The sequence below is a fragment of the Schistosoma mansoni genome, chromosome 2, assembly GCF_000237925.1.
Source record: "Schistosoma mansoni strain Puerto Rico chromosome 2, complete genome".
NCBI classification, from domain to species: Eukaryota; Metazoa; Platyhelminthes; class Trematoda; order Strigeidida; family Schistosomatidae; genus Schistosoma; species Schistosoma mansoni.
In genome coordinates, this window is record NC_031496.1 from 33,294,963 (window position 1) to 33,322,522 (window position 27,560).

The window sequence follows — 27,560 nt, forward strand, 5'->3', positions numbered from 1 at the left end:
ATACACTGTCTTCTCATCTAGTTTCCTAGTATTCTGCTAATGTTATACATTCTCTGTACTGGAAATAAACTCCATTCATCAACTTCAAAACAACATTCTTCAACATACTACTTAAAAACAATCTCATGAGTAGTATCGTCCACTTTACAAAACACCCAAAAGACATTTGAACTCTGTAAATCTCAGAATAAATACAAAATTCTCAGAGAATTCCACCCCCCACCCTCCGAAAAAAAAGAGTCTGAATTTATTTACTTTTTTTGTAACGCGATTTTATTAAGACTAAAAATCTAATGGAAATAATTTTCTTAACCCTGAAAAGTTTTTCTTCCTTACCCAACTAAAATGGAATTAGCCAATAAACAATAACTACTCAAGGTCATCGGATGAAAATTGTCCAAAATTTAGGACTAAAACCTTAGAAGGACAGTTAGATTGTTTTTTTTGGTCGATTGAAGAAAGCTAAATTTAGACAGTGTGATTAGTACAGATTTCATGACGGTGAATTATATATTTATATAATGGGGTAGTAGTAGCAGTAGTAGTGGTAGTAGTAGTAGTAGTAGTAATAGTAGTAGTAAAGAAATAAACTAGGCATAACCCTTTCTAAAGTTTACTGGGTTTTTTTTCAAGTATTCGGTGTCATAAAACGTTGGTTTTTGGCAAGTAATTAGTAACCTTCGAAATAAAAATCTTGATTTGATTAAAGTGAACCGTTAAGAATTAAACTACTGCTACCCTTATGATGGGGTGGAGACGTGGAGAACTAAGAAAGCCATCATTCAGAAGATACAGGTGATTATTAACAGTTGTTTAGGCAAAATACTTCGGATCCGATGGCCAGACACTATCAGCAACAAGTTACTGTGGGAGACAACAAACCAGATTCGAGCGGAAGAAGAAATCAGGAAAAGGTGCTGGAAGTGGATAGGATACACATTGAGGAAATTACCCAATGGCGTCACAAGACAAGCCCTCACATAGAACCCTGAAGGCCAAAAGAGAAGAGGAAGATCAAAGAACACGTTACGTTGAGAAATGAAGACAGACATGAGAAGAATGAACAAAAATTGGATAGAACTAGAAATAACTTTCCAGGACGTAGTGGGTTGAAGAATGCTGGTCGGCAGCCTATGCTCCATTGGGAGTATCAGGCGTAAGTAGGTAAGTACCCATGTGAGAGTTTTGGAACTTGTGAATAGTTTTCAGCCTTTAATAAAAGGAAACAGAAATCCGTATTTGATAGACTAAATTACTTACTTAATTAAGCCTGTTACTCCCAATGGAGTATAGGCCGCCGACCAGCATTCTACAACCCACTCTGTCCTTAGCCTTCCTTTCTAGTTCTATCCAATTCTTGTTCATTCTTTTCATTTCTGTCTCAATTTCTCGACGTAATGGGTTCTTTGGTCTTCGTCCTTTCCTTTGACCATCAGAATTTCATGTGAGGGCTTGTCTTGTGATGCAGTTGGGTGATTTCCTCAATGTTGATAGATTAAATTGACTAGGCTAATGATTGTCTGAGTTGTTTTAAAAGTATATGTAAATATTCTTTTTTTGGTCTGAGTATTGTCCTACATTATAGTAAGTAATGTTCATTGATCTGTTTTGAAATGGATTCAATTAGCACAACTGTATTCACTCTAGATCTTCTCGTAAAAGGTTTGTATCATTTTTCGTCTTGCAAACAACTTTTTTTCTGAAATATATTCTTTACTTTGTCAAGCTCCATCTGAATAAACTTGATTATTCTACCTTATTTATTTCTCCTCTCCTTCCATTTTGTACTGTTGCTTAGTTGATATAATATGTGTCCGATGCTGTTTAGGACTGACTTATTGAATGGAATTGAAAACAGTAAGGCTTATTACTGGTTTACTGTACTTTAACCAAAGATTTCGTTAATAAGATGTTTTATTCTTTGGATGGAATTTATAAACTCCACAGCATGACTTACGTCCTGTTGTTGATTCTTTTGACCCTGATATTTAAATTGTAAGGATTTCAGGTTTTCAGTCTACACAACATAGCCTACTTGGGTCTACTTGGACTTCAATTTTTCTTATAGTATACTTGTTGTATCCCGAAAAGAATTGTGAATGGTAACTTTGCGAACTATTTATGGACCAATATGATGGGTATATTTCCTACTGTATAATTGCTTAGTAACTAAACTATTCATATTCGTGTCCCTCTTACTATAAGCTTTAATTTGACCTATGAACTATTATTACACGATTTACCATTCTTGAGTTATCCCCAGTCTATTAATTACTGTTCCCCCTATTCACAGCCACATTTGGCCAAACATTGTACAAATGTTATTTTTTATTTTATGGTACGACGTGGTCTGTCTGGTTGGTATATAAACTCAGTATGTTTGAGAATAATGATTCATACCACAGAGGCTGTTATTGGTGTTTTGGACTTAAATGGCTGTGCTAGGCAGTAGCAGGATCAATTAATTCTCTAGACTTGTCGTACGGTTTTCGTGTTTCACTGTTCCAATCGATAATTCGCTGCTCTCTGATTGGCGGTCTCATCAAGTCACACATTAACTAGGCATCCACTCGGCCACAAGATATAACAATACTCTAGTTGTGTCGTCCAGAATAACAATGAAGATTGCAAAGTCAAATCATTCAACCCATAGAACACAGTATAAAAATTTATCCATATTAATTTTCCTACAAATGTGAAAGAATTACCTTATAAACTACGTTTGTCCTGAATCCTTATTATAGTGTACAGATTGGAAAAGGGTGATAATTCTGTTTGATGTTTATTTCTAAACTACTTTTTTGTTAGCAAAGATGGATAGTGGCTAGCAGTGGAATCCAGGACGCGCGTTTTGTCCTATTTTGGAATTGTCAGCTGGATGTACCTGCATCTCAGAGTTGATGTTCACTCTGGCACTCGAACTCAATATCGTTCGCTTCAAACGCCATCGCGTTATCCACTCGGCCACTAAGACTAATTCTGTAAACCGTTTTGTTATTGTTAACACTGAGAGCTGGATAACAAGCTTAGCATTACTTATTTATCTATACGAGAACAGTTTTCTGTGTATGTAGGAAAATTTGTGTACCTCAAAGAGTTGTTATTTTCTCTTTAATTTTCTTCTTTCTCATCCATGATCTTGCATGGTCCAATAGTTTAAATCCTACAAGTGGTATCAATTCTCTGAAAGTGTCAAACTGCATGAAAACTTGGCCTTAGGTTTCCTGCATACTACTACCAATCACTTAATATCAGTAATTAAAAGCGATAATTTGAAATATTAGAATGACGAAGTCATTATTTGAAATACTGTGTTTGAGTTCATGTGTGTAGAAAATCTTCTTGTCTATCTTACTTTATTCTACTTGTATGTTGTATAGCTTAGTATTGGTACCCTTTATGACAATAGCAGGTTGATTATATTGAATGAAAAGAAATTCGATCATACGCAACAATATTCTAATCAGATATATAATAATATCAGAAAGGGTTTTTGTGAATATTTTGATAGTTGAGATCATGCTTCTAGGTTTTCCATGATGATCTAGCTTCAATTGACTCATGATCTCAACTATTAGAGAAATATCATAGTTTATCGAAAAAATTGTTTAAAACTTCCATCGATTAACTCAAAGGAGAAATTGAAAAACCAATTTTCACACATAAATCTTTTATTGAGTGGTAGTAGCTATTGTCATGTTTATTGGTTTTTAATGTTGATCAAAATCTTATCAACTGAGTTATAATACGAGCAAAGATAGATAGTAGCTAGCAGTGGAATCCAGGACGTGAGTTTCGTCCTAATTGGGACTCGTCAGCTGGATGTACCTGGATCTCAGAGTTGATGTTAACTCTGAGACTCGAACCCACTACCTTTCGCTTCAATTGCCATCGCGTTACCCATTCAGATACTGAGTCATTAATGATGTCTCAGCATACTTTATTAGACATTGGATAATTGAATTTGTACAAAAAGCTCTAATTAGTACTTGTCAGAGAGTTATCTGGCAAGGTTGAATACTTTCACCCTTTCTCTTTCTTCTGGTGTTCAAATACATTATGAAGGCATCAACAACTGCAGAGAAGCACTGAATACAGTGGACATCTAGGATGCAGCTGGACGATTTAGACTTCACAGATGATCTGTCTCTTCTATCACACACAACAACAAATGCAGGAGACGATCAGTGTAACATCAGCCTCAGCAGCAGTAGCTCTCAATAAAAACAAAGGGAAAAGCAAGATTTTCCGATACAGTACAGCATGCACCAATCAAATCACACTTGACGGAGAAGCTCTGGAGGATGTGAAAACCTATACATATCTGGGCAGCATCATTGTTGAACACGGTCGATCTAATGCAGGTGTGAAGACGCGGATCGGTAAAGTGAGAACAGCATATTTACAACTAAAGAACATCTGGAACTCAAAACAATTGTCAACTAACACCAAGATCAGAATTTTCAATATAAATGTCAAGACAGTTCTTCTGTATGGGGTGGAAACCTGGGGAACAATAAAGGCCACCATCCAGAAGATACAAGTGATTATCAACAGTTGTCTACGCAAATTACTTCGGATCCGTTGGCCAGACAGTATCAGAAACAACTTATTGTGAAAGAGAACAAACCAGATTCCAATGGAGGAAGAAATCAGGAAGAAGAGCTGGAAGTGAATAAGACACACATTGAGGAAATCATCCAAATGCGTCACAAGACAAGCCCTCACATAGAATCCTGAAGGTCAAAGGAAAAGACGAAGACCAAAGAACACATTACACCGAGAAATGAAGACAGACATGAGAAGAATGAACAAAAATTGGATAGAACTAGAAATAACTTTCCAGGACGTAGTGGGTTGAAGAATGCTGTTCGGCGGCCTATGCTCTATTGGGAGTAACAGGCTTAAGTAAGTAAGAGACCTATTTTCAATCTTAATGAAATTCATTCACTCAAGGTAACTAAACATACTTATATGAATTATTCAATATTGAATGAATAGTGAAAAATGGAAGTCTTGCTGACATTATCACATTAAGCTTCTTTATCTATGGCAACTAAGTTATAGTATAAGCCCAAAAGAACATTTCAATCCATAAATCTCATTCATACACATTTTTTTTATCTTATCAAATTATTTTTTTAATAAACCAATCAAAATATCAATTAAAGATTAAATTCAATTCCTTTGTTCTGATTGGCTCATATCCAATACAGTTAACCTTGAGAAAATAATCGATAAAAAATTTAGATAAACAGATTTTTCGGATAATAAAAATAATATTGGAAGGGGGGTTTTGTGGAGATTTTCAGTTATTTACTAGTTGAATTGATGAGCTAATTGAAGTTAAACTACCATGGAAAATCTGGAAGCACTGGACGGCTGTTTCGTTTATGTATGGGACTCCTCGACAGTCCCGCTCACGGGACTCGACCCCAGGACCTATTAGTCTCGCATACAAACTCTCAACCTTTAGACCAATGAGCCGGTTGGTATCCAATGGTGTTAATATGTAATTCCAACCAATCCACGAAACTGTACCACTGTCCACCATTCTTAAATTTATGTTCTGTTAATGAAGCTCTTATAGAAAAAGGGAGTATTAAGGAAAACGGAAACGGAATGTACCATACATAATTAGACTAGATAAACAGCTTTTAAGAAAATGATGAATATATGAACTGATGAAAACCATTGGAGATGAGGGATTGGGGTTGTTTAAAGCATTGATACCTATAATCTCTATCAGGCAATAATATATTTGCTCACTTATGCTTTAAACTACTGATAAACAATAATAAGTAGGACATAGTATAACCGGATGAATAATTCTTACAATTTTTTTTGTATTTATAACAAACCATGTTGTTGGTACCTCTCATGTGGGTTTGTTCTCTGAGCTGGATGGTTTGGTCGTGGAGCTTTCATTGTCCTTCTGAACGATGGTACCTCTGTTGGAGAATATTCTATTTATTCACTTGAATCCATCTTTATGCCTAAATCTAAATATACTTACCCTAAAACTAATTCGTTTTATGATTTTTGAAAGTACTTGTTAACTAGCTTGATAAAACATAGATGGTGTATTTCATTTCTAGGCATAGATGAAGCCTCATTATTCATAAAAGTTTCTGTCATCCTGATGTTTGCAAATGAAATCTATCAATATTTTCTGGCTGGCTATCTCTTATATCTTTCTGTTAGATCCTTCAACATAACTGTCTAGTTACAACTTTTTAATATTTATATTGTAGCTATCAATGAAATCCAAAACTCACATCTCATCCTGAGTAGGAGTCGTCAATTGTATGTATTTAAATCCTAGTGTTGAATTCATGTACATACTGATTCAAACACTAATATATTATCCACTTGACTACTGACGGTAAATAACCAGCAACTTATTCAAAGTAGATGACGTTTATTTGTAATAGTTTTTATGATCCTGTTATTAATAATAGGGAGTGAATTTTGATCAGTGTTCGGATAACAGAATAACACTAGAAACAGAAGCTAATAGGTAAGAGTTTCAATGAAAAGATTAAAATACATATACATTTAGTTGATGAATTCTAGATAAGATGAACTGAAAGTTTTGCACATCATTGTTAGCCACAAGACAAATAAGATAAGTTTAGTAACATAATCAGAAGGAGTTTTGTGGAGATTTCAGTATTTTTCATAGTTGAAATCATGATTCAATTGAAACTAGATCACCATGGAAAACCTATAAGCACTGGACGGCCGTTTCGTCCTACTGTGGGACTCCTCAGCAGTGCGCATCCACGATCCCGCCTCATAAGACTCTGATGTGTGGGCAAGAATGACAATGACTGGTTGTTTTGCTGAGTCAGACATTAGATAGGATAACAGGTGTTATATATGTTATATATATATCCCCCTATCCTTATTATGTATTGACTGTTCCTTGTTGTTGGATTGTGTTAGATTTTGTTGTGGGAATATATTAACGTTCTAGTCAGACTGATCTCGTGTTCTTGATCTGAGTTATGTTGAAGTCCTGTAGAACAGACATTGCGTGGGAATCTAGTGTAGATATTCGTTTAAGATAAATTAACGTCCCACATACATGTAAAAAGTGAAAGGACTGTTATAACAAGAAACCTCAGAGCTATAACAAATATCCTACCGTTTAGAAACAGACTCGAACCAAGAACCTACCAGTACTGTATTAGTAGCATAATAGCATTTATTAAATACCCGTATACAATGCAAATATGCTAACAAATAATGATCAATTCCAGTCATGAATATCAATAATAGGAAAAATACTAATCTTACCCAAAAGGAATGTTTCTAGACATCATTAATCACCATGTTTCTTTACCACACCAAGGTGATACTTAAAGAAGAAAGACACACACACACACACAATCTAGTGAAAGTTATTTGGGTAGATATACGAATTGTTTATAACAGTGAAACAAATTGTATTCAAATGTACTAAAACATTCAAACAGAATTTTCCGAAATCTGGAATTCCATATCAAGAATGTGTTTTAAGTAACGAAAATTATAACGGAAAATCTACTTAGGTATTTATGTTCTAGATTTAAACTATTTCAATTAGATTATTGTAGTGAATGAGAACACAAGTGGAAACAATCGAAGGTATATCAATACAAAATTACAGAACATCTTAGTGAAATCTAAGAACAAACTCTAGCTGAAGACAATTGGTGAATGGTTGCTCAAACTTCGTGGATTGGTTAAAGTTAGACATTAACACCGTTGGATACCAGCCGGCTCAGTGGTCTATCGGTTAAGTGCACTGGCACGAGATGGGTAGGTCCTGGGTTCGAAACTCGCTGGGCGAGATCGTAGATGAGCACTGCTGAGAAGTCCCACAATAACACGAAACGGCCATCCAGTGCTTCCAGATTTTCCCTGGTGGTCTAGCTTTAATTGACTCACGCTTTCAACAGTGAATACTTCATTTGCAAAATGATTTCATTATCCCTTCGTTTCCAATATCGAACATTCTCTGTTCTCTTTCTCTTTTCTTTAATCTTCTTCACCTTCTACTGTCTCCAGGTATTTCACTTTTTATTGATGATACATACTACTGATATCTGTCAATATCAATAGCATACTTAATTATTTACTCCTGTTACTCCCAATGGAGAATAGGGCGCCGACCAGCATTCTCAAAACCACTCCATACTGTGCCTTCCTCTCTGGATCTATCCAACTTTTATTCATTCTCCTCATGCCTGTCTCCATTTCTCGGTGTAATATGTTCTTTGGTCTTCCTCTTTTCCGTTGGCCTTCACGATTCCATGTGAGGGATTGTCTTGTGACGTAGTTGGGTGATTTCCTCAATGTGTGTCCTATTCACTTCCAGCGCTTCTTCCTGATTTCTTCCTCCATTGGAATCTGGTTTGTTGTCTCCGACAGTAGGTTGTTGCTGATAGTGTCTGGTAAACGGATCCGAAGTAATTTGCGTAGACAACTGTTGATAATCACTTGTATCTTCTGGATGGTGGCCTTTATTGTTCTCCAGGTTTCCACCCCATACAGTAGAACTGTGTTGATATTTGTATTGAAAATTCTGATCTTGATGTTGGTTGACAATTGTTTTGAGTTCCAGATGTTCTTTAGTTGTACAGCTTAAATTCGAAGCAATCTTCTTGTAATAACCTAGAATACTATAAGGTTAGTATTGTAGACTCAATCGTAAGTGACATTTGTTAGAAAATTTAACAGACTAATGGGATACAAACGAAATTTAAATTCACTCAGTTTAGTGTAAAGTTTTACAGATTACAGTCTTCACAACATGATTATATGGGACTGTTTATCAATCAGTACATATACCAGTAGTTAATCTGATATAACCGTCTCGAACAATAAAAGTGATCACTCCTCATTTTAACACTAACATCTAAACTGTAACGTTGACAAATGTTGATATCGTATTTAGTCAGGTAATCATAAACAATACAAATGTCTATCTATTTGTAGTTGCTACATTTTTAACAAACACATTCACTTAGTCAACCGGTCATAACTAAAGTAGAATCTGGCACATACGTGAATCGGTCCAAGTTGTCACACCATATTCATGCAGTCAGATGAAAATATGAAGAGTGATGATAGATTGGTAGTGTTGTGAACAGAACACTGGTTGGGGACAATCGAATGTATTTAAGCAAAAATTACAGACTATCTCAGTAAATTATGACAACCATACAATGAACAGTCAATTTGCAAATTCACAACCAATGGTCTCGATCTTCACTGTTTCTTCTCTAATTCCATTGTTCGTCCATTTTCCTTCCGATTGCGCTTTGTTTCAGTTCTTTCCTCATCGGTCTTCTGCCAAAATACATTCTATGTCTGACCAACACCATGTACTACTTATATGGATATAAGTAGACCACACCACAGTAGAAGTACTGACAGTAACAGTGGTATTAGAAAAGATTAAGGATGAACAACATAATATGAGAAAAGAGACTGCATTTATGGGGATAAAACGTATAAGATAATCTTAAAAGTTAATATCTAAGGAAAGGCTAACCATTTCGACTGGTTCTGAGTCATGTTACTCAACGTCTCCAAGCATTTGCCAAGATAATAACAAGGAAGCAAACCACTTGCACTTGTCAACGTAGCTCACTCCAGAAGTTCTCAACTTATGGACTAATGTTGCGTCACCTGGAATCTTCAACTAGAGATTTTTTATATCCCGGAATCATTACTATTGTAACTGTAAGACTTGAGTCCATCGACACTGTTGTAAACGGAAAAGCAGCTGGGAGGGGGTTGTCGCTATTATTTATGTATCGACTCCGTTGAATCCGCAGTTTTGCTGCCTTTATTTGACAATCAGGGACCTCCCAGTATTACATATAATGACTCCACAGAACTTACTCTTATATTAATCAACGTAGTACAACATCTTACTTACTTACGCCTGTTACTCCCAATGGAGCATAGGCCACCGACCAGCCAGTACAGTACAACATCTAGGTGTACAATAAATCGCCACTATATTACTATAACTGTGAATTCTAAACAATCACATCTTATTGAATAACCATGATATTTTTGAAAATTGAAAAATAAAAAACAACATTCCATTTATAATTTGATCAAAATGGTAGATAGTAGCATTTTGATAACTATGGCCAAATTCAATAACAATATGGGCGTATATATTATGAATGAAACAAGGATGTACATTTGATGATTTTTTCATCTTTTAAGAGTACATTAATAATAATAAATACTTGTTGTTTTTCTGCTTGGAGAATGCTGGTCGGTGGCCTATGCTCCATTGGGAGTAACAGGCATAAGTAAGTAAGTACTTGTTGTTTTATCCCTAATCAGAGCTTGTCGATGTACATTTGTAGAGAACTAGTACTTGTTCTAAATGCGGTTCACTAACCTTGTAGAGGTTAATTTCCTCTGTATCTGGCTCCAGTATATAGTATCTCATTAATTGAGTATTTAACACAAGCTAAATCTCATAGTAGAATTATGGATTTACTCGAGATTATTCAAATGTCCGAACACCAGTTATAGAAGCTGAAGTTTGGTAAAATCCGTAAGCATACAGATAGCAAGCACAGAGGGAAACCAGTGAATGTGGGTGTGTGCGTGTGTGAGTGTGAAATATCCATATATATTTATGAGTGTTGATTCGTTGTGGATAAATTATTGATTGTCTGTATGTTACAACTAATGGGAGAATAGATTAAAGATTGATGTGCAGATACACGCACAGTTCAATCAAACTCACACATAAATTTACATAGAGGATTAAATGTCTAAATTACAACGAGTAGACAAATAATACAATATTATATAGTAGAAATCATGAGTCAATCGAAACTAGACTACCATGGAAAACCTGGAAGCACTGAACGGCCGTTTCGTCCTATTATGGGTCTACTCATCAGTGCGCATCCACAATCCCGCCTCACGAGATTCGAACCCAGGACCTATCAGTTTCGCGCGCGAGCGCTTAAACGCTAGACCACTGAGCCGGCCAGCATCCAACAGTGTTAATATCTAACTTTAACTAATTCATGAAATTGAGCAATATTTCACGAATGTCTTCAGTGAGTTGATATCTCCCAACAGACTTAGTTGAACTCCAGTCTCGCGCTCAAGAGTGATAGGTTTTCGGTTTAAATTTCACGAAGCGGGATCGTGGGTGCGAACTGCTGAGGAGTCACACAATAGAACAAAACGGCTGTCCAGTGCTTCCAGGTTTTCCTTGGTGGTCTAGCTTCAATTGACTCATGCTTTCAACTATGAAATTATGATTGTTAATAATAGAATAAGATTTAATAGGATTAAAACAAGACTTATGATATTAAATAGAAAGATATTGTCTGGTATTTTTGAAATAAGGATGAATTACGAAGACCCAAAGACAAACTAATTACTACATCCCATAATCCTATTAACTATCTTATTCACAAATGACTGTCTTTGTATTTAATTCCTGAAGTATCAGTGTTAAACTGTGAACTGCACAGTCAATCATATTGACAGTGATATGGTTAACCGTCGATCGAAATTAGATTAATTATTCAGTATCGTCAATTGACTGTGAAATATATCTTCTTTATATCCAGATTATTAGCTGGATATCTTCACTCTATCAATAAGGAGTGACTGATTAGGACTGTAGTCCTAGTTTGTAATGATTATCCAGTGACTTCAAACAATATGCATTTTTTTGGAAATCATGATGAAACACACTTTCTTCTATGACTTCATCGTTTTCATTCATTGTTAGTCTGAAAGAACCTGTTACTTTGAGGTGATATACTGAGGAGTTTGAGTTTAGGATGTTGAAATAGCTTTATTTACATTTCTTATTAATCTTTAAATCACTATTATGTAATACTGTTCTACTCGAATCCAGCTGAAGGTTATAAAGCTAATGAACGATATAAATGTTGTTAACTTAGGCTGAAAGAAGATTCTCATATGATTGATCACATAGCATCAAATAACTGTTCAGTTAATGATTGTATAATTCATGAGATGATACGAATTGGCCTAAAAAGAAGGAAAAATATCGGATTAATGGTTTAAATATGTATACGATCACTTTATAATCGATGTATAGAAAATCGATGCTGTCCAATGATTATATAATTTAATAGTTGAATTCATCAGTCGATTAAAGCTAGAACACCAGGCAAAACTTGAAAGCACTGAATAGCCATTTCGTCCTATTGTGGGACTCCTCAGTAGTGTGCATTCACAATCCCGTTAACGGGATTCCAACTTAGAACCTATCGGTCTCGCGCAGTAAACGCTTAACTTCTAGACCACTGAGCCGTCATCCAGAAGTGTTAATGTCTAACGAAACAGCTATCCAGTACTTCCAAGTTATCTATGGTGGTCTAGTTTTATTCAACTCATGAATTCAACTATTACATCACTACAATCTACAAAAACAAATCCCTTTTATGATTCTTCAATTCTCTAAATAAAATCAGTTTTTACTATACTTTTAGAAACAAACAAACATACCTGTATTTCTTTTTACTTACTTACTTACGTCTGTTACGCCCAATGGAGCATAGGCTGCCGACCAGCATTCTCCAACCCACTCTCTCTTGGGCATTCCTTTATAGTTCCATCCAATTGTTGTTCATTCTTCTCATGTCTATCTCCATTTCTCAGCATAATGTGTTCTTTGGTCTTCCTCTCCTCGTTTGGCCTTCGGGATTCCATGTGAGGGCTCGTCTTGTGACACAATTAGGTGCTTTCCTCAAAGCGTGCCCAATTCACTTCCAACGCTTCTTCCTGATTTCTTCCTCCATTGGAATCTGGTTTGTACTCTCCCACATTAACTTGTTGTTCATAGTGTCTGGCCGATGGATCCGAAGTATCTTGCATAGACAACTGTTAATAAACACTTGTATCTTTTGGATAATGGCTTTCGTAGTTCTCCAGGTATCCGCCCCATACAGTAGAACTGTCTTGACATTTGTATTGAAAATTCTGATCTTGGTGTTGGTTGACAGACAATTGTTTTGAGTTCCAGATGTTCTTCATTTGCAGATATACTGCTCTTGCTTTGCCGATCCTCGCCCTCACATCTGCAATACCCGTATCTCACTAAGTATTTATTATCTAATAATTTTCTATTTTCTGTCATTATTATTCAGATATATCATACTCAGTAACAAGGATACAAAAAAATAAACAAATGAAAACTATTTCCGTCTTATTTTTCTATATATTCACCGAAATGAGAACAGATTTGAAGTTCAATCATGCATAGATACATTAAACACCTACACTGAAATTCAAATTAAGTGTAAATATTTGATTATACTTTCCTCAGTTTATTTATTAATCATAGTTACTATGTAGGTTTATGTGTTTAATGTTAACATTTTGTACAATTCAAGTTAAATAATTAAATGATAGAATTATCAGAAGGGGATTTTGTGGAGATTTTATTAATTTTATAGAGTTGAGATCATTAGTCAATCGAAGCTAGATCATTATAAAAGACCTGGAAGCATTGGACGGCCGTTTCGTCCTGTTATGGGACTCCTTAGTAGTGCGCATCCACGATCCCGCCTCACAAGATTCCAACCCAGGACCTACCAGTCTTGCACCAGAGAGCTTAACCGATTGACCACTAAGTCGGTTTTCCATGGTGGTCTAGCTCCAATTGACTAAAGACCTCAACTCTATAAAATGATAGAATTATTAATGTGTGTGTGTGGGGATTTTATATAACATGAAATTAACTCAAGTATATTACATTAATATTCACTTGGAGTTGTTTACTAATAACTTCTTATGGTTATTTAGGACTGCAATTGATAAATTGCAGGACTCAATAGCTAAGTGGATAATGTGATAGCATTTGAAGTGCACGGTACTGTGTTCGAGTCCCAGAGTGAGCATTAACTCCGAGATTCAAGTAAATCCAGTTGACAAGTTCCAAATAGGACGAAACGCGCGTTGTAGTTTCCGGTGTTAGCCACTATCCATCATTATATTAATAGTTTTTCATACTTTTAGCTATATCACTTGAATACGGAGCTTCGGTCATCATTCTAAACAATAACACCGGTGCTTAATTCTAATCGAAAATAGGATCTTGTTATTTGTTAACAAATATAAAAATATCTCTACAACAGATGTGTTTGAACTCTACTGGTCACCGCTTTCCATTAGAACTCCACTTAAATATCTCTTGATGTCAGTCATTAGTGAGCATATGATTATAGATCAGAAGGGGTTTTGTAGAGATTTCAGTGGTCTATCAGTTAGGTGCTCTGGTGTGAGACTGGTAGGTCCTGGGTTCGAATCTCGTGAGGCGGGATCGTGGATGCGCACTGCCAAAGAGTCCCATAACAGGACGAAACGGCCGCCCAGTGCTTCCAAATTTTCCATGGTGATCCAGCTTCAATTGACTCATGATTTCAATTATGAAAATACTGAAATCTCCACAAAAAACCCCATTTTTAAGTAACTGTCATTATTATTACTATTATTATTATTATTATTATTATTATCCCAGAATGGTTGATTTCATAGGTTACAGGATTTTATTCTATTCTAACTAATTGATTTCGACACTAATTACAGTTAGGGTATGACAAATAAATTGGAACAGTAAGTGTTGGGATCCCTTTCTTTTCAATGGTTATTATTTATACTTTTAAAGCAATTAGTCCCTTTGTAAGCAAAGATGGATAGTGGCTACAGTGGAATCCAGGACGCGCGCCACTTCGTCCTATTTAGGACTCGTCAGCTGGATGTACCTGCATCTCAGAGTTGATGTTCACTCTGGGACTCAAACCCACTACCTTTCGCTTCAAACGCCATCTCGTTATCCACTCGGCCACTGAGTCCTGATAGCCACTTGGTTGTGCAATGGGGTGAAGTTTAAATTCAACTTAGTATTGTTTGTTTGAATCTCCCCATCAACGTGTTAGGACTGCAACTCTGATAAATTTCGATAATGTAGTAAGAAGACGAAGATTATCAGAACTATGTGATTGATAAAATTCACTTAGTATTGTTTGTTTGAAATTCACTTAGTATTGTTTGTTTGAATCTTCCCATCGATGTGTTAGGACTGCAACTGGTCAGTCTCTAATTGGCATATGTGCATACTGTGCGTATTGCCTCGATATAGCCTTGATTCACAAGCATGATAAGCAAAGATGGATAGTGGCTAGCAGTGGAATCCAGGATGCGCGCCACTTCGTCCTATTTGGGACTCGTCAGCTGGATGTACCTGCATCTCAGAGTTGATGTTCACTCTGGGACTCGAATTCAGTACCCTCGCTTCAAACGCCATCGCGTTATCCACTCAGCCACTGAGTCCTGATAGCCACTTGCTTGTGCGATGGGGTGAAGTTTAAATTCACTTAGTATTGTTTGTTTGAATCTTCCCATCGATGTGTTAGGACTGATATATTAGAGCAATACATTTTGAACAATCTGATCACACATAGTATACTTGTTAAGAACACTTATATATAAAGGTCAACTAGACTGGAAACGGGGGGGGGTAAGAGGAGAAAAGGGTAATAAAGAAAATAAATTGAAACCTCATCACTCTGGATAATAAGTGAATAATATTACTAGGGTAGATTTAAGGAGAGAACAAACTCATTTCGAATACACAAAGGGGGTTTCAGTTTTCGTATGGCTAAGGCTTCAATAAGCCTTAGTATACGCCCTTTTACACTTTTATACAACACCACCAAAGCAGAGTTAAGATTAATCTTATGACCTGTTTCGATTATGTGTTTGACAATAGAGGATGATGAATGTTTATCCTCTACTCTTATTGGGTCATTTGATTCTATTCGTTTTTGCGACCATTTTGGCACATGTTCACCCACCCTAATTTTCAGATCACGATTGCTCCTCCCTATGTATGTGTGACCACACATGGCTTGTTTTTTTTAGGATGTTTATATTTTCCAAATTGTAAGCTTCCATTCAACTGATCAGCTGTTGTTATACCTTTCTTCGTTTTTGAATTATTTATATATATGTGATAAACACTCTGATTAAACGCTTGAATCGATTTCCTAAGTTCTTCTAATAACCCCAGGCTAAATCCACGCGAAAACTTGAACACGAGAGAAAAGGCACAAAGTGTAGAAAGAACGCTTTACTCCAAGGTTCGTTTTATGTACGGAAAATTCAGGGTGTTTGTAGCATTTCAGATGACCTTGGGCTTCTCTAAGGGTCTGGAACGCTACTAAACATAGTAGCAGGGTAGGTAATCATACAATCAGAGAGTTGACATGGTACTATTCACTTACTAGATGTTTCTGAGATACTTCTATTCAATTCTATTCAGATAAAATGTTTCCTAGCGTTTTCAGAGTTTTTCTGGGTTACTTTGAGGAGTATCCTGGATCTCCCCCAACTTATTATTCAGATTTTGTACCTTAAATGCTCCAACTTAGGAATATATTGTAATTTCTTACATCGATTGTTTTGTGGTCTAATAATTTAATGTTTACAACTGCCGGACGTTTTTTAATCATGATAGGGAAATCGTATCAGCTGACTTATTTTTGTGTTTTGATTGAGATTTAGAGATAGGAGTTGTGAGTATATCAATAAGCCTTGGTATATCAGCTCACTTAGTTGAGGTAACAGATCAAGGTTATAACACTTACTAGAGAATACATGTTTACCATCAGGATAATTGATTTATAGAGATTATTATCAGAAGGGGTTTTGTAGATATTATAATAATTTTGGTAGTTGAGATCATGAATCAATTGAAATTAGACCATCATGGAAAACCTGGAAGCACTGGATGGCCATTTCGTCCTATTATGGGACTCCTCAGCAGTGCGCATCCACAATCCCGTCTCCCGAGATTCGAACCCAGGACCTATAAATTTCGTGAGCGAGCGCTTAACCACTAGACCATTGAGCCGGCCGGCATGCAAAGGTGTTAATATCTAACTTCAACCGATCCACGAAGTTGGGCGACACACCCACCAATGCCTTCAGTGAGTTACTATCTCACAACAGACCTGGTTGAACTTCACTGGTCACTGCTTCTCACTAGAACGCCAGGAAATACCTCATGGAGGCAATCGCTAGTGAGCATATGATGATTATTATCAGAAGGGGTTTTGTGGATATTATAGTAATTTTTGATAGTTGAGATCAGTTAGTTATAAAATTTAGTATGTAAAAGATCTATTCTAGTAAAGTTTTATTTTATATGTTATTATTTTTCTCAATAAATAGGAAGCAACATTCACTACAGTATTAGCATATGATTTGGGAATGCTTGCTCATCATTGTACATGTCAAACCGATGCAAATCATCCTGAAAATCCTCAACGATTAATTTCTATTTGGCAAAGACTTCAAGTAAGTATCATATTGTTGATTTATTTATTTTTGTTTCTATCAACTTATGTAACTGAGCTGTTGTTAATATTGAAGACTGAATTATGATGAGTCTTTGTTGACTTGTATATATGTCTAATGGATCCCTCGATTTAACATGATATATAAAACAAAGTTGAAAGCGTGAGTCATTTGAATCTGGACCACCAGGGAAAACCTGGAAGCATTGGACGACCGTTTCGTCCTATTGTGGGACTTCTCAGCAGTGCGCATCCACGATCTCACCTCATCAGATCCCAACTCAAGACCTATCAGTCTCGCGCCAGAGCACTTAACCGATAGACCACTGAGCTGGCATCCGATGGTGTTTATGATTGGTAGGTCCTGGGTTCGAATCTCGTGAGGCGGGATCGTGGATACGCACTGATGAGGAGTCCCATAATAGGACGAAACGGCCGTCCAGTGCTTCCAGGTTTTCCAAAGTGGTCTAGCTTCGATTAACTCATGATCTTAACTATATAATATTCATAATTTCATTCAGAATTTTCATTACTCAGTTACAGACTAAGTTATCTTTTCTTTTATTGTCACTAATATCGTAATTTAATTCAATTTCATTGATAGAAATCTGGTTTGTTTGTATGGGTGTATGTATGTATTTGTGTGTAGATGTGTTTGAGTATGTATTTTTGTATATATTTATGTGTAATTGTATGTTTGTATCCATGTACCTGTTTATCCCGTAAGCGGTAAACATTCTTCCAAAATCTTATATGATCAATGTGTTCTTAAACTATCGATAATCCTGTTTTCTTTTTAAACAAGAATGATTCTACCTCCACTTTACACAACATAACTGATGTGAAATAAGACTTCTTACGTAATCACACTGAAGTTTTGTGTCCATGTTCATGATATAAATTAACATGACTAAGTGTATAGAGAATAGGAAAATATCAACGGACAAATGAAGGTTTGAAAACAGTATTACTATAGCAATAATAGGAGGTTAATGAATTGTATGATTGATATCATTGACTGACCTAAATTAAACAAGCATTAAAAACCAAGGAACACTGAACAGCTGTTTCATTCTAGTATGGGACTGCTCTTCAGTGCACATGCATGACCCATGGCGATTGTACAACTTTAAGACCACTGGGCCAACAGCCGGCTGTTTACACGTCAAACGTCATGACGAGACTTGAAGAACTTGAGCTTTATCACCGATGAGGTAGTAGTGGATTTTCACTAATTAGGAATACTACCGTTCAATAAAACGGATGTCCATTGTTGCCTTATTTTCAATAATCGTATAACTAAGATCAGTTACTGATATAAACTGCATTTTCATACCATGATTTGTACACTGATTAGTATTGGTTAGATTTTGAATAACCTACGATGAGTATCAATCGCCATTGATCAATCAGTAGCTTATATCAATATAATTTATAAATGTCATAAGATATAAATTCTATAACCAATTCAGGTATTTACTAACTTCATCCAAACACTTAGGGTTCAATGATAATCGATTTGATCGATTCATTATCGAACAATTGATTTAAAGAACTAATGGATCTGTAATCAACAGTTAGATCCATGCCGCATATTTCGTACTAGCTGATTCCCAGTGTTTATGTTTACACTAGGACTAAAGCCCAGTATCATTTGCTTGAAATACTCATCTTTAGAGACAATTGTGAATAGTGGCTATATCGTGATAGTTCACATAGAAAAAAACATTACCAACCAAAATTCAACTAATGTTATCAACAAGAGTATGATTCAAAACGTTCAAATCATAACTTAAATTTGATCATCCAAACTTTAACATCTCACAAACAATGAAATTTCCTGTTGGGATGATCCTGTAAATTTCTCACAATCGACATGACAAGCTCAGGAAACATTAAGAAGTATTTTTATCCAATCAGCGTTTGATTAGAAGTTTTGCTAGAAATGTCGCGAAAATCAAAAGGTCACATATAGAGGTTCTGATTGGCTGATTATTACACCGCTACTATGTTTAGTAGTATTCTAGAATTTTCAGGAAAACCCAAGGACTTCTAAAATACTATAAAAACTCTATATTTTCTGTACATAAATGAATCTTTGGAGTAAAGTGCTTCTCGCATATTTTGTGCTTTTTCTTTCGTGTTCAAGTCGTTGTGTAGTTCTAGCTTGAGGACTACGAAATTAGCTTAGGATCCGAATATAGCGTTCAATCAGTAAGACTTATCATTTCCTAAAAAAAGCAAGTCTGGATCGGTTATTTGAATTACAAACTGTTCCACGAATGCTACAATCAGTAAAGATAGCCGACTTAAACCAAAAAAATTTCTAACAATGTAAGTAGGTGCTCTCAAGGTCATGTATGGTTAGACACTTTCACGACTTTCCACTCCACATACTTTCGACTAGAATGATGATATCATGCGATTGTTAATGTAACAACAACGCTAAACGAACAATCTACTTTTAGCAAATCAACATATATGGAAGAAATAACATCTTTGAGATGGTGTAGAAGATTTGTAGCCCAGGTGGGTGATTTTGATGGAGTTTTGTTCTTTGAGCTAGATGGTTTGGTCGTGGAGCTTTCATTGTCCTTCTGAACGACATCATCAGCACAAACTTCTACCCGAAGAAATAACATCGGGAGTCAAATGATGTCTGTGAGATATATATATATCAGTTTGGAGTTGTGGAAATTATTAAGTTTTTGATTGAGATCATGAATCAATCTATGTTAGACCGGCATTGAAAACCTGGATGCACTGGACCTCCGTTTCGTCCTAGTATGGGACTCCTCAATGACAGTAACAATAACCCAAGAACGCACTTGATCAACTGTGTACAAATTTATTCAAGAGGATGAGAACACACTATAGTATAATTACAGTGCGTAAATATGATGAAAAATATCCAGTCATTATCCCCCAAAAGGACGGCTACTCAATCAACTTCATCAAAAAATATCAACCTCACTCATCATCAGAAACGAAATCAAGTATGGAAACTAACAAACGGATCATCCTATCATATATGAAAGACATTTCAGAAATTACAAGATTATTGAAGCCATGTGGAATAGGTGTAGCATGCTAACCAGCGAAATCACTTCAATCAATCCTATGCAAACCAGAATACGAAATGATAAAAGAAGTAAAATCGAACATCATCTACAAAATAAATTGTTCGGAATTCGAAAAACATTAAATCGGAAAAGGTGGACGCCTCCTTTATTTTCGCCTCCACGAACATTGGTAAGAGGTTAGACATCATGACCTATCCTCATTTAACATCAATGCATATGGACAACTGTAGAAACAAATTCGGCTGGAAAAATGTTGAGATATCGGATAGAAGGAATGTCAAAAGCATGAGGGAATTCTTAAAAACTTGGCATTCAGTTCAATCAGCAATCAACAAACATACTGACATTGATCTCACTCATATAATCATTATTCCATTCATATCCATCATTGCTATGTTTTTTCCCATAAAGTCTCGTTTTACTCCAAATGTAAGCAATAAAAAAAGCCTTGGCGGCCTGCTCGAACATCTGGCCTACTTGTTCCTACAAGTAATCACCGACATTGAAGAACAACGAAACAGGTGGGTAAAACACTTCAAGGAACTCTTGAATCGACCAGCTCCACTGAACCAACCCAACATCGAAGCAGCACCCACAGACCTCCCAATCGATGTTGGCCCACCAACAATTGAAGAGATCAGCATGGCCATCAGACAAATCAAGAGCGGCAAAGCAGCTGGACCAGACAATATCCCGGTAGAGGCACTGAAAGCAAATGTAGCAGCAACTGCAAAGATACTCCACATTCTCTTCAGGAAGATTTGGGATGAAGAACAAGTACCAATAGACTGGAAAGAAGGACTTCTGATCAAAATACCTAAGAAAGGCGATCTCAGCAAGTGCGATAACTACAGGGGAATCACACGTCTCTCAATACCAAGAAAAGTCTTCAACAGAGTATTGTTAAACAGTATGAAGGATTCCGTGGACGCCCAACTTCGAGATCAACAAGCTGGATTTCGTAAGGACAGGTCGTGTACAGACCAAATCACAACTCTACGTATCATTGTGGAACAATCAATCGAATGGAATTCATCACTCTACATCAACTTCATTGATTACGAGAAGGCATTTGATAGTGTGGACAGGACAACACTATGGATGCTTCTTCGACATTAAGGCGTGCCTGAGAAGATAGTCAATATCATACGGAACTCCTATGATGGATTAAACTTCCAAATCGTTCATGGAGGACGACTCACCGACTAATTAGAGGTAAAGACCGGTGTTAGGCAAGGTTGCTTATTCTCACCCTTTCTCTTTCTCCTGGTCATCGACTGGATCATTAAGATGTCAACATCTGGAGGAAATCAGGGGATACAGTGGACAGGCAGGATGCAGCTTGACGATTTAGACTTCGCAGATGATCTGTCTCTTCTATCACAAACGCAACAACAAATGCAGGAGAAAACGACCAGTGTAGCAGCAGCCTCAGCAGCAGTAGGTCTCAATATAAACAAAGGGAAAAGCAAGATTTTCCGATGCAATACAACATGCACCAATCAAATCACACTTGACGGAGAAGCTTTGGAGGATGTTGAAACCTTTACATACCTGGGCAGCATTATTGATGAACACGATGGATCAGATGCAGATGTGAGGGCGAGGATCGGCAAAGCAAGAGCAGTATATCTGCAAATGAAGAACATCTGGAACTCAAAACAATTGTCTGTCAACCAACACCAAGATCAGAATTTTCAATACAAATGTCAAGACAGTTCTACTGTATGGGGCGGATACCTGGAGAACTACGAAAGCCATTATCCAAAAGATACAAGTGTTTATTAACAGTTGTCTATGCAAGATACTTCGGATCCATCGGCCAGACACTATGAACAACAAGTTAATGTGGGAGAGTACAAACCAGATTCCAATGGAGGAAGAAATCAGGAAGAAGCGTTGGAAGTGAATTGGGCACGCTTTGAGGAAAGCACCTAATTGTGTCACAAGACGAGCCCTCACATGGAATCCCGAAGGCCAAACGAGGAGAGGAAGACCAAAGAACACATTATGCTGAGAAATGGAGATAGACATGAGAAGAATGAACAACAATTGGATGGAACTATAAAGGAATGCCCAAGAGAGAGTGGGTTGGAGAATGCTGGTCGGCAGCCTATGCTCCATTGGGCGTAACAGACGTAAGTAAGTAAGTAAGTAATACATCATTATGGCTATCACTCGCATTGCGTTTCTAAAAACTGTACAGCCTTTCGTTGTACAAGTTACAGAAGGCCTAATCAGAGATATCATGGTTTCTGGTAATATGTTGTTATATCTAGAGCTTTGATTCTTGCTATGCCATGTACTACTAGATTAATTGAACAATCGAACCCGCAACGTCACAAGAGAGAAAACAGAAGACTAATAAATGGGAATGTATTTCCCAACACAGTGTCAACTATAGCACAAAAATCTCATATATTTATAGTTTTCTGGCTGAAAGCAAATCATCATCTCGGACAGCCAATAGGCACATAGGGGATCCTTCCCATTCATCCAATAGGAAATCTACACGTCGACATTCTAGAATAATCCTCTAGCGTTGGTTGGATGGAATGTCTTTGGCTATTTCTGGGCTTCTTGAGGCTTCCTTGAGTTTGCTAACAAGCCATCCTTACATATATAGAGAAAAAATGTACATTATTTAGATGTTGATTACCTGGACTGCTACATTCTAACTGGTTATCATTCTCGCGCGCGAGCACTTAACCTCTAGACCATTGAGCCAACCGGCATCCAACGGTGTTAATGTCTAACCTCAACCAATCCACGAAATTACGTGACCAACTTCCTTTGTACTGAGGTAGATACCTGTCTCTACCTTACATGGATTAGCTCCACTGGTCACGTCTTCTCACTAGAACTCCAAGAATTACCTTATGGAGCCAGTCACTAGTGAATATATGATCATTATCAGATAATAATAATAAATAAATAAATAAATAAATAAAAATATCAGTTAAATTCAGAATCCACAAAAAGCAAATAATAATAACAATAACGTTACTTACTTACTTATGCCTGTTACCCCTCGTCGAGGAGCATAGGCCGCTCACCAGCATTCTCCATCCAACTCTGTCCTGAGTCTTCCTTTCTAGTTCTTTCCACTTGTTATTCATCCTTTTCATATCTGCTTCTATTTCCCGACGTTATGTGTTCTTTGGTCTTCCTCATTTCTGCTTCCCTTCTGGATTCCAAGTTAGGGATTGCCTCGTGATGCACATTGGTGATTTCCTTAATGCATTTCCGATCCACTTCCAACATCTTTTCCTAATTTCCTCTTCAGCTGGAATCTGGTTTGTCCTCTCCCATAAAATACTGTTGCTGATAGTGTCCAACGAGTGAATGTTGAGTATTTTGCGTAAACAACTGTTTATAATTACTTGTACCTTCCTGATGATGGTCGTAGTAGTTCTCCACGTTTCAGCTCCATACAGTAGGACTGTCTTGACGTTCGTATCGAAGATTCCCCCTTTGAGATTAGTTGATAGTTTTTTCTGAGTTCCATATGTTCTTCAGTCGTAGAAATGCTTTGCCAATCCTCGTCTTTACATCTTCATCCGATCCTCCTTATTTATCCACGATGCTTCCCAGGTACGTGAATGTTTCCACCTCTTCCGGAGTTTCTCCATCAAGTTTGATTGGTTTTGTTGGTGTTCTCTGTGTTGTATTTGAGAATCTTGCTTTTTTCTTTGTGAATGTGGAGGCCTATCGATGCAGAGGTTGCTGCTACAACAACGTGAAGGATATAAATTCCGTGCCTTTCCATTAAATAAAAATGATTCCCTAGTAAAATACATATATATATATATATCACCATGAAGAAGTGGACTAGATATTGATTATTGCCGAAATGTTTTCATAATGATTAAAAAAAAAGAGTGAAACAAATGATTTTCACTGTAATTACATTTATAAGAGATGTAGTATTTTGTTAAGTTTCCTCTGGGTCCATTTAATGTATACACTTACACTGTAATACATACATACATACATACACACATGCACACATGCACACACATATATATGCACATATAAACACTGATATGGATAGTTTTTTTTTATTAAGATGAACAATACTGTAACTTTGAATACATATATCTTAAGGGGAAGAATATTTCTATGATGTTGTTTTTCTTTTTTTTTCTAGACTGAAAAACACACTTAGTAACAACGACAAAAAAAAACACCAAAATACATTTTGTATCATACATTCGAAATACTTTCTTGTATCCCATTACTTTCTTCTTCTTCTTCTTCTCTTTTTTTGTTGTCTTAGCAACAAAATATTTACTTGTTTGGAAAAAAAATGGATATGATATTTAAGTAGTGAATTCATTCTATACTGAATAGAATTCTAGAAATATAAGTATTATAGAGGTGTATGATGAATTTTGGAAACATTAATGGTTTACGGTAAGCAGAGATGGATAATGGCTAGCGGTGGAATCCAGGACGCGCGCCACTTCGTCCTATATGGGGCTCGTCAGCTGGATGTATCTGCATCTCAGAGTTCGAGTCCCAGAGTAAACATCAACTCTGAGATGCAGGTACATCCAGCTGACGAGTCCCAAATAGGACGAAGTGACGCGCGTCCTGGATTTCTCATTAACCAGTTCAGTGCATATTACTTACCTAGCGCCTAGCAACTCTGTATGATAACTAGAAACCATTATACTTGTGAATCTCCCTTCATCTACTAATTCATATAGATAAGGAAAAGCTATTTCATTATTAGCCTCAGTTCTCTTGAATAATTTATTGTTTGTATTTCTCAGTAATCGAGAGCTTGATTTGATTAATCTAGCACAATATCAGTAAATTTGGTTTGAAATTGTTTATAATCGTGTAGTAACTAGATAAACGCGCTATAGCACCTAGAATGTAAAACGGGAACTTCAAAAATATTTGCCATAGACTCAGTGGTCATAAAGTAACTCACTAGTTGAAATAACTCAAATTTATGAGTTCCTCCACTATCTGTGGTTTCGCCCCCAAATGCCCTGGTACGGCCAAGAGTGGGAAGAGGCCACCCTCCCTCTTCAAATGCTGTCACATGGCCACGCGTATATAGCCTCTGTCAGAAAAGTCCTACTCACTCCCTTCTCGTGATATTACTGTTGTTTACGAAATTGAGAAGACGAAAAGCGAATGTTCGGTTCTGTAACCTGGTTTGTGGACACGGAAAGTCCACCTAGGGGAGTTGGAAAACCTTGATTCCAAACCAATGGTGCACATGGGCTCCAGGACCTTGAAGGAACAAATGGCGTATGAATCAATCGTTGGTCACCGGCTACCATGGGACTGCATCTCCTCACGATGCTCCACTGCCTTGTGGATCAGACCTTTCGGTCAAAGGCTCCGAGTGTGGCCCCTTAAGAAAACCACCTGATTGAGTTTGGGCACCTGAGCAGTATCACAGCCCTCACACAAATCTCATTTGGTTTATGTGACGCATATATTTATTTGGTGCTTCCTTGTACCAATATTTATGTTTGGTTTGTCACTGTTAATGAGTCCCATATAAGTCTGTCTGTTTTAGATACTAACTCGTTCAGCAAAAATTACTTCATGTTTCAATGTCTATATTATTTAGCTTGGAATTCATCAGGTGAGGATAAGCTATTTTAAAGTTGCTTGGTAAAATAGAAAAACCATACTCTGATACTTCACTTACACAATGTTCATTAATTGTCTCAGGCTTCATTGTTCCTGGATTTTCACACCAATTGCCTTCTGTTCCCATTCTTCCCCTCTTGATTTTCTCAATCTTCTGCTACCAGATATTCTATTCTTGACTCACGATATACTACTTATGTCGATATAAGTAGCCCATAACACAATATTAGGATTTTTTCTAAGGACTTAGTGTCATATCACTTGCAAGTGTATTTTCACAAAAAACAATGTTTGCTCAATATTTTCCCTCTTCATCAAAATGTCTAGGCATTTAGTGTATCTTTTTTACAACTTCTCTTTCTACTGTGTCTCATATCAACAAAACTTTCAAGTGTAGTTACAAATTTCAAGTACATCTAACGTCACATCTTAAGTCCAGACAAACGATTACAACCATATATATATGGTTATATAAAAACACACATATAAGAAACGAGTGGTAATCATAATACACAGTTAAGTATGATTGAGTATGTACTCAATGAGTTAAGAAATCGATTTCATTAATTTAATCATAGCTAATTATAAACATTCATTCTCCCTTAACTTAAACATTGATTAGCAAAGATGGATAGTGGCTACAGTGGAATCCAGGATGCGCGCCACTTCGTCCTATTTAGGACTCGTCAGCTGGATGTACCTGCATCTCAGGGTTGATTTTCACTCTGGAAGTCGAACCCAGTATCTTTCGCTTCAAACGCCATCGCATTATCCACTCAGCCACTGAGTCCTGATAGCCACTTACTTGTGCAATGTAGTGAAGTTTAAATTCAACTTAGTATTGTTTGTTTGAATCTCCCCATCAACGTGTTAGGACTGCAACTCTGATAAATTTCGATAATGTAGTAAGAAGACGAAGATTATCAGAACTATGTGATTGATAAAATTCACTTAGTATTGTTTGTTTGAAATTCACTTAGTATTGTTTGTTTGAATCTTCCCATCGATGTGTTAGGACTGCAACTGGTCAGTCTCTAATTGGCATATGTGCATACTGTGCGTATTGCCTCGATATAGCCTTGATTCACAAGCATGATAAGCAAAGATGGATAGTGGCTAGCAGTGGAATCCAGGATGCGCGCCACTTCGTCCTATTTGGGACTCGTCAGCTGGATGTACCTGCATCTCAGAGTTGATGTTCACTCTGGGACTCGAATTCAGTACCCTCGCTTCAAACGCCATCGCGTTATCCACTCAGCCACTGAGTCCTGATAGCCACTTGCTTGTGCGATGGGGTGAAGTTTAAATTCACTTAGTATTGTTTGTTTGAATCTTCCTCATCGATGTGTTAGGACTGATATATTAGAGCAATACATTTTGAACAATCTGATCACACATAGTATACTTGTTAAGAACACTTATATATAAAGGTCAACTAGACTGGAAACGGGGGGGGGTAAGAGGAGAAAAGGGTAATAAAGAA

General features: G+C 36.7%; 1 protein-coding gene across 1 annotated transcript in view; it reads left to right on the forward strand.

The window, feature by feature from the left end:
• Smp_191310 (putative histone deacetylase 4, 5) overlaps positions 1-27,560 on the forward strand; it is a gene marked incomplete at both ends in the record, with an annotated part of 35,084 nt that overhangs the window by 4,072 nt on the left and 3,452 nt on the right. The window contains one exon of the mRNA XM_018796425.1: positions 17,251-17,376. Coding sequence (XP_018650639.1) covers positions 17,251-17,376 — 126 coding nt within the window. The remainder of the gene's footprint in view (positions 1-17,250; positions 17,377-27,560) is intronic.